This window comes from Triticum dicoccoides, chromosome 5A, assembly GCF_002162155.2.
Source record: "Triticum dicoccoides isolate Atlit2015 ecotype Zavitan chromosome 5A, WEW_v2.0, whole genome shotgun sequence".
NCBI lineage: Eukaryota > Viridiplantae > Streptophyta > Magnoliopsida > Poales > Poaceae > Triticum > Triticum dicoccoides.
In genome coordinates this window covers 693123714-693132372 of record NC_041388.1, presented here as the reverse complement: position 1 = coordinate 693132372, position 8659 = coordinate 693123714, and the positions used below count along the sequence as shown (strand labels likewise).

The following is an 8659-nucleotide window of genomic DNA, read 5'->3' as shown; positions in this document are numbered from 1 at the left end:
CCGCTAAAAGAATAGCGTCGACAAACCTGAAATAAAACCAATTTAGAAAGTATATATGGCATCACCAAGGGCAAGCCTATGAGATGAACCTGATTGCTTCGTACTAGTCCTACTACTTAGGTCGCCTTCTCCTCGCATAATGAAAAGAATTGGCGAAAGAAATGGTGTGCATGAATCTCACGCATCTCATCCTCATTGTGCACGCACGCACGCACGCACAACAAAACATGTGAGTCCGATTTCACACCCGAATAGTTGACCACACATAGACCCGAGTGAATAGGCAAACCTCGGAGTAAAAAAGGCGGGGGCGAAGCCTATCGATTTTACAAACCTTGTTCTCCGTTTCACACTTCCCCCGCACGCACCTCCCATCCCATCCCCCACTCCCGTCTGGCCCGTCACCCCCGCTACATATACGCCGCGCTTCCCTCGCCCCCCACACCGGCACCCGCACCAGCACCCCTCCTCTCCTTTTCAAATCCCTCCCTTTCTTTTCTTTTCTTTTTTTCAAAGGAACAGGAACACATCGCCGCCTTCCTCCGCTCCCTCCCCCATCCATCCACTCATCCATGGCCGCCGCCTCGCCCGAGTTCTTCAAGCCGCCCGCCGCCTTCTCGCCGCGCCTCCACCTCCTCGCCGCCGACGGCGCCGACGACGACTACCACCGCTGCTGCCGGACGCCCACGGGCGCCGGGGTCGGCTGCCTGGGCCAGGCCGCCACCTGCCCGCCGGCGCCGCGGAAGCCGCGCCCGCGCCCCGACGCCGCCTGCCGGAAGCGCCTCTTCGACGTCCAGGTCATCAGCCTCCGCTTCGACGACCTCGACGCCATCTTCCGCCCCTCGCCGCCGCCGCCCTGCCACGACCACAACAACAACAACAACAACAAGAAGCAGCAGCACCGGAGCCGCCGCTCGCTCGGCAGGCTCGCTTAAATTAAGTGCTTGTCATTAGCAATCAGCACCAGTAGTTGAGTTGAGTTGAGTTGACACCTGTATCAGCCATCTTCAGTAGCGGTAGCCACGACCCATACTTCGCCTCACGCACGCACCCATCCTCTGTAATCATCCATCATATCATAATAATATTATTACTACGTATTATTATTTCTACTGCCCATCTTTGATTCCTTGCGAATGCTCAAGTGTTGAAGTTGAACACTACTGATTACCACGGGTGAGGAATTGACTGACACTTGTGTGGATGGAATTGATGATGTATCAACCACTTCAGGTAAAAACACTAGTGGTAGCCACGACCGACACTTCGCTTTGCACACCCATCCTCTGTAATCATCCGTCATATAATAAGATGATTATCTGTACCCCTTGTTTGATTTGTTGCTCATCTTGCGAATGTTCGTTCAGTACTGAATATGTTATACGAATGTTGAAATGGACTGTACAACAGGGGTGAGAAATTGACTGACTGACTGAGAGAGAGAGAGAGAGAGAGAGAGAGAGAGGGAGCCGACAGGGGTAAAATCTTTTGAGATGAACGGGGAAAAGCAAAGCAGATTTGGTGTTTTCATCTACACAAAGGGGAACAGGATTTTCGAAATCAGATCCAATCAGGCGGGATGCAGTGGATGGATAAGATGAAAAGGCCTAATTAACTCTGCATATCATGGAAAGAGGAACAAACCGCCATCCACACAAATTTATTACCCTTTTGATTTGACGCTTGCCAAATCTAACCTGTTTTCTTTTGATTGATTTTGCAGTAATAACCATTCCATGTATGAATCTGCCCAGTAATTTACGCTTCTTCTTTTTTTGAGAGAAATTCCTACTAGTATACTGCCGATTGGATCCCCACCTAATATAATAATTATCTGCCCAACTCAGCACCAAGCAGCCGCTTTGACTTCAACGGCACAAGGCACCGACGCTGACAACACAGCTGTCTCTCGACTTTGACAGTTGACTTGACTCAGAAAACTTCAAAAAATAACTTCCCTTTGTTTTGTGAATGAAAATGATGAACAGCAAGGAGAGGGCCCAACGGAAGGAGATCCAAACATAACATATGAAGAGAATCATGTCATCTGATTTTATTCTTCAGTAGTAGTAGTAACATACCTAAATGATTTTACACGTTTTGTGTGGAGGTGCACAGCACAGCCCTTTATTGTACTTTTATACGACTGCTAGAACGGTACTGTCAGGGACACTCACTGATTGCTCGTCTCATGGAGCACGCACGTGTTTACACAGGACAAGATAAAGAGGGATGCTACGAATAGTAACTAGAACTCGAGCCAAACTATTTTTTCCAGTTAACAGCTGCTTGCTACTCGACCCGAGCACAGCAGCGCTTCAGAGATGCGTAGTCTAGTTTCATTTCATTTCATCACTAGGTGTTCCCGGCTGCATCTCGAGCCGGTCGCACCAAAAGGGAAGTTCTGCAATTTAGATACCATATAATAACTTGTTAGGGTCTTCTAATCCAAGCAATTTGTTTGCGCACCATTGTATGGTGTACTTATATGAAAAGAAAATGAGAATTAGAGAGGCGCGGCACAAAAGTCTGGACGATCTGGGCTAACCTCTTATTGCTCTGTGTACTGTTCCAGGTACTCTTTAATCATCAGCCTTTCCTCTTTTGTTAGATCGGGGTCTGGCCCAGTCAACCGCTCCCTCATCGCCTTCTCTTCATCGCTCGTGCCATCCCTGGCAACCTGCAGGCAAGATTTGTAAGCTATATATATGCTGGGATAAGCGAGACGTCTGCAGGTTACTTTCAGGGAAAACTATCTATCTCACTTGGATGTAGTTATTCACATGGCCGTCCGCATTGGGTTTGGTCTTCATCTCATGCTCATTGCACACCCAGTTGCCATCCACTACATATTTGTACTCATACCGTCCTTCCTTCAGGAAACACAAACACCAAAGGTATGTAAGATACAGGTGAGTGTGAAGTTACGCACAATTAGGTCGAAATCCTCTACAGTACTGCAGATGACATGTGGGGTCGGGTCCACACGGCAGCGACCGTACTGCACGGTGCGCTACTAAAGAGGATCCCAACGAGAAAGTGACATAATGACTGCCACCAGTATAACTTGGATCAATAAGATGGCCAAAACTATGGTTCTAATTAATGATCAACGAGAAAGTGGCATAACTATCAGGATGTTCAGTAGTCAGAACCTTTGAATTCTATGAACACTGTTGAAATGTCAGATTTTATGAAGGATTAGGCTTGATATCACACGCTGATGGTATACAGATGTAACATACAAGGCATGTGAGGAATATAACAATGAACAAGAAAAAATAAAGGCGGATGATTGCTCTCGGTATGACAGTTAGGTTGATACTCACAGGTAACTCTCTCTCAAGAAACCATGCTCTTTTCTCCTCATCATATGCCAGGGGAATTTTCTGCATAAATGCAAGAAATATAAGACATAAAAAGAAATCAGCTAAGAGCGTCTCCTATGTAACATGGATTTAATACAATACATTCCATACTAGAAAGCAGCTGGGCAGAATCACACCATCTAACTGAAATTCTTCAACACAAGAAATGTATATATGACATAATTGAAGAATAAACATACCTGTCCCCACCCAATGTCAAGCCCAGAAATTTCAACAGAAGAACAACTGCCATTTTTCCACTTCAGAGTGATGCAGTTTTTTGACAAGCCCGTGAGCTAAAGAATAAGACGAGATGCATGACACACAATTATGTCGGAAATCTACTTTAACTTCTTCATCATAACTACATACTGGGAATACAACATAGTTCTTACTTACAATGTCAGCTGTTGCCAATTTGATGGCTTCCAACTTTGGAAAGCTAGGCCTTTTACTCTATACAACATAAAAGAATGGGTTCAAATTCTGTACAAAAAACAAGATAACTAGCCATGTGGTAAAAACAACTTAGAATACAGTGAAAGAGAGATTAGCAAATAAGCATCCGGGGGTGGATATTGGCATCAACAGTGCATACATATTAACTTACAAATAACTTTTCAACTTCCTAATACTACCTGCAGTAGTTGATGTCCTTCATTAAGATTGTAACCAAGAATCCAGAACATATATGCCAGCTGAAATTTTGCAAAATATTCTCAGAATTAGAGAACTGTCAGCGCACAAGATTATGGATACCATCAAATCATAGTGGAAAGTTACCAAAGCAATCTGCAAACTGTACATTTTACTCACTCCAAATAAGATGTGTTATGTTCTAGCTATATTTGTTATCTGGTGGATGGTACTACAAGGAAATGCTTGCATATATGCAGGTCGTTATGTTGCTTCATTTTCTGTGGGAAGAGTCATGACTATGTAACCCAATTGGCACATCCGGACATATTGAGAAACAATAAGAGAAAGACTATAAACCTACTGCCACAGCAGGAGCTCTTCCAAGTCCAGCAGTACAATGTATATATGTTATTCCACCATTATGGCTGGCAAGCTTGTACAATTTGCTAATCACAGCAGGAAGCCTCAGTCGCAAATCGAAAGCATCGAAATCCCTGGTGTAATTAAACATTAAATTAATTTAATACTTTGGATATTCGCAACACAGACAATGAAAAGAACACACACTGGATGCGAGGAAGAACTACATTGCTATATACTCCCTCCGTCCCATAATATAAGATCGTTTTGCAAGCTAAACAGCTCGAAACGATCTTATAATATGGGACGGAAGGAGTACATACTGCCTGGTGCAAATACGAATCATCTAGCTGAAGCCTCTAAGTATTGAAAAGTGAAATGTTTGTGATTGAACTGAGAACAGAAGCCAAAAAAACAGAGATTGTTCATCGGAGTAACTTTTCATAAGGTTATGCATGTTGAAGACTGCACTTGTGTCAATATTTTTTTTCTTGTATTGAGAAACAGTACGGGACAACTGCACTGAAATGTAATACCATATCATGGATGTACAAGGTCAACAGGACAAGAGAGAATACAGACAATAAGCTGTGAACAATATGGTAATCTCTTTGAAACTAAAGGACGGCTGAATGAACACTGCAATTTGATCAATTCCAAACCCAGAGGAACAATGACATATTCTCTAATTTAACTACGTCACCTTGGAACAAGGAATTGCGTAACTCCATTAGGCATAGGTTATGCCCAATTCTTACGTCCAGTTTAAAATGGACTCATGAAGATTAGAACTTTCAATACCTAACTTCTTCACGGCAGTGCTCAATGTCTTTGCATTCTAGACAATAATCTTGAATGGCACAAATGTCAACTCCAAAGTATCTAAACAAAGTGGTGAAGGATGAAACACATATATTCATAGTAAGAAAGCATTACATAGCAGTTGAAGTAACAAATAACTATGTCGCTAGGATAAAAACTAAATCATGTTAAAAGATGTCTACACACACTGCACAGATAAAATATCTGCAGACAAAAATGCATGTGTGGATAGAAAGCTATGAGCTGAATTCAACAATGTTTCCTTATGTATGAACATTAGCGTTACGATCTTACCGATATGCAAATTTGGATCTAGCTTAATAGGCAGTAGTGAAGATATTTCTTTATTTCTACCAGAAAGATGAAAATACACTTGAATGATAAGGATACTCAAGGTCTGGATCTTGCTGCAAGCAGAATACAGTTTTTACACCAATCTCCCGAAGCTTATCAACATCACTTGGGCTCTGCACATGAAAGCAGATAATTAGATGGAGTCACAGGTGTAAAGTCTCTATCTGAATGGTTGAGATGAGAACCTGTAAGCAGGAGCCTACAATCAAGTCTGGGCATATAAAATTGTAATTCATCCCAAGCTCATGCCTGTACGTCAACGCTAGAAATGTTTTTTTTTTTCGGAATAAAAGGAAATATTTTAGGAATAGTGTAGTAAACAGAACTTAATGAGAAAGGAGCATAAGATATTGCAGACGTTAGTGCTCAATTGGTGATCTGAAGGTAAGTAAATTTCGACTAATCAGTGTCGAAGCTTTCTATATGATAAGATTCATTCTGTACAACATAATGAATAAAATTAAAGTGACAGAACTCCATAATAGCAGCAAACGAGGGAACTTTCAGTCGAGGAAAAATGGACAAGGCCAGCTGTTGAAACACTCATAGTCTCCAAGAAGGGGAGGTTAGACATGCCAAAAAAGTCAGATGAATGAGGTGTCGCTAAAGCCTGAAAGTCTACAAAGGCTAGTAATGGAGAAGAAGATGATAAAATGCTCATACTAGGATAGACAATAATAGTTTGTTGTGAATGGTTCCAATCAGGTAGCTCGGGTCAGCATTGTGATGGTGACATTTATATGAATGGGGCAGCAAGGGATTTTCATCAAGTCAGCAAGCAACATGACTGACCGAAATGCAACTAGCACCATTGTGTAACCTTGGCACTGATAGTGAAGCAGACACGCAAGTGCGAGGGAAAAACTGTGAATCGGTCATGGAGGTTGAATGTTTCTCTTCGCCTACCTGCTCCCATGGCTTGTGTCATGTTGGTGCTATACGTGTCGGACCTGTCCGCGCCTGGCTCCATGGCGCTGTTCTCCGCGCTGGAAGTGGATGTCCCGGATGCCTGCAATCGCAAGTCCGCAAACGCTGAGACAGTTGATTCTGTAGAAACAAAAGCGAAATCGCAGAGGACGTTGGAATGCTTACAGTTTTGACGGTGTTGGAGCGGCGACTCCCTCCGCGAACCATGGCCTGGGCTCGGCCAAAAGCAGCGGGTTAGATTAGAGTTTCGATTCCGTGGCCGGCGAAATGAGAATCGAAATCGAAATCGAGATAAATGGGATCCGCGGTGGTTGAAAAAAGAAGAGAAACTCACGAGGTTGAGCGGCGAGGGCCGCCTCATCGATCTGGATCCCGCTAAGATCGGAGGCTCCCTGGGGGCGGAGGGGGGCGGCAAAAATCAGCCAAGCTGCGGGGGCGAGAGGCGGCGGCGGCGGCGAAACATGATTCCGGCGAGAAATCGAAAGGGGGGCCCGTGCCTGACTTACTTGAGCAGGTGCTGGAGGCAGTTCATGGCGACGGCGACGGCGGCGAGGAGGCGGAGCTGACAGGAGAAATATCTCGCGGCGGAGGAGGGAAGAAGGGGACGGGAGGAGGAGCACGGGCGCTTGCTCTGCTCTGCCTGCGTGGACGCGGCGTATCGACAGTCTGTGTGGTGTGCAGGCGGAGTGCGCGCGGGGTTTATAGGCTTGGTCCACGGAGACTCTGCGGGATGAGGAGAGAGAGAGAGGGGGGGACCGCGGTGGCCTGTGGCTAAATCGGGCGGGGTGGGGCCCAGTTTTAGTGTCCTTTGACCCGTTCCTCGCCGTCGCGACCGGACGACGTCGTCGGGGCGTACGGCGCCACCGGACGACGGGACAGCTGCCATGCATTCCCTCCCCCCCGCTATCCTCTTCTTTTGTATTTTTCGGATTCGCTAATTAATTTACATCCATATATGAGAATTATTCTTTTTCGGATCCCTTTGGCTTACTTAATTCTACTTTTAGCCATATATCCTTTTTTTAATTCATGTATGCACCAGCTTTGCTTTCTCCGTGAATCCCTAAGATTTTCATGCCTTTGCCCTGTACCCGATGTATCGGACTCATAATGTTATAGTAACTTTTATATATTGCATTACTCTTTCGATACCAATGCCGCTGCCTCCGTTCACTTCTGTAAGTGGTTTATATATTGCATTACTCTTTCGATACCAATGCCACTGCCTCCGTTCACTTTTGTAAGTGGTTTCAGACATCTCAAAATGAGCCGTTTTGCACATTGTCTGAATATCTTCAAGGTCTTATAAAAGTGAACATAAGGAGTAATAAACATTTATGAGATTTGAGATTTTTGAAGCAAGTCGGTTTGGTCTGCTTACATCAAAATGAGATGTCATGACACATAGCACCAACTAAATGCATGCGCAAGCCAATGGTTTGATGATCATGTTTCTTTTTGCCAGATGAAAAGGAGTTTTATTCCATAATGATACGGTTACAATCTCGAGACAACAAGTCCTCACAATATGGAGGGCTCGAATTCAACCACACCGCAAATACAAGCTTCGGTATGGCTATAATATGCCAATTGATGTGTTGCTTTATTCTGTTCCCTACTAATCTTCAGAGAAACAAACTCTAACAGACATATTTTCTCTAATCTCAACAGCTGTGTCCATACACCGACCTGAATAAGGTGTCGCCTGCAAGAATGGCTAAAGCATTAACAAAATTTGATTGCGCCACCATTGGAAAATTCGAATGCTTAATCGTCAGCGTCATCCCTTGCATAATCGCATGTATTTCCACTTCAAGGGCGTCATTGCAGTGAAATATGCATCTATATGCCACAAAAATCAACGAGCCACCTTCCCTTCGTAAGACCATTCCGTCCGCTGCCCGATTATCCATGCTCGAAAAGGAGCCATCAACAGAAAGTGCCACCCCAGCCCGACTACGATGGTGGCCATAGCTTAGGGAGATGGTTTGTTTTTACTTGATATAAACTCGTCAGTCATCACACATTGCCAGCTTTTCTTTTATAATTTCCTCCCATAGAGTGAAGTGCATCATAGGTCCTCGAACTATTTCAGAGGTGTCACATAGGTCCTCGAACTATGAAAATTGTCATCCAGGTCCTCAAAATGCAATATGTGTGTCATTCCTGGTCCTCAAACTATTTCAAAG

General features: G+C 44.3%; 2 protein-coding genes across 3 annotated transcripts; one reads left to right on the top strand and one right to left on the bottom strand.

Moving 5' to 3' along the window:
* The first annotated feature begins 452 nt into the window (after window positions 1-452).
* On the top strand, window positions 453-1112 carry LOC119304227 (cyclin-dependent protein kinase inhibitor SMR1-like). Its single transcript, XM_037581400.1, has one exon. The coding sequence runs from the start codon at window positions 573-575 to the stop codon at window positions 933-935; it is 363 nt and encodes a 120-aa protein (XP_037437297.1). The 5' UTR covers window positions 453-572; the 3' UTR covers window positions 936-1112.
* A 910-nt stretch (window positions 1113-2022) lies between these two features.
* LOC119304225 (phosphoglucan phosphatase DSP4, amyloplastic-like) lies at window positions 2023-7147 on the bottom strand. Of its 2 annotated transcripts, XM_037581398.1 has the most exons (15): window positions 6977-7144; window positions 6805-6862; window positions 6636-6680; window positions 6450-6552; window positions 5729-5805; window positions 5580-5656; window positions 5169-5249; window positions 4369-4501; window positions 4007-4066; window positions 3768-3824; window positions 3569-3664; window positions 3330-3389; window positions 2766-2873; window positions 2549-2680; window positions 2023-2404 (listed from the first exon to the last, which is right to left on the bottom strand). In XM_037581398.1, the coding sequence occupies exons 1-14, from the start codon at window positions 7000-7002 to the stop codon at window positions 2552-2554; spliced, it is 1110 nt and encodes a 369-aa protein (XP_037437295.1). In that variant the 5' UTR covers window positions 7003-7144; the 3' UTR covers window positions 2023-2404; window positions 2549-2551. The 2 variants fall into 2 exon arrangements, 1 of the variants encoding a protein (XP_037437295.1); XR_005148172.1 differs by lacking the exon at window positions 2023-2404 and having other exon boundaries at window positions 2766-2869; window positions 6977-7147.
* Window positions 7148-8659: the final 1512 nt, after the last annotated feature.

Bases quoted from the DNA above. Each gene is read 5' to 3' on its own strand.
- LOC119304227 (XM_037581400.1), top strand. From the start codon at position 573: ATGGCCGCCGCCTCGCCCGAGTTCTTCAAGCCGCCCGCCGCCTTCTCG.
- LOC119304225 (XM_037581398.1), bottom strand. From the start codon at position 7,002: ATGAACTGCCTCCAGCACCTGCTCAA. The intron at 6,863-6,976 runs GTAAGTCAGGCA...CTCCGCCCCCAG, and splicing joins TGCCTCCAGCACCTGCTCAA to GGAGCCTCCGATCTTAGCGG. The intron at 5,250-5,579 runs GTATCCTTATCA...CACTTTGTTTAG, and splicing joins CAGCAAGATCCAGACCTTGA to ATACTTTGGAGTTGACATTT.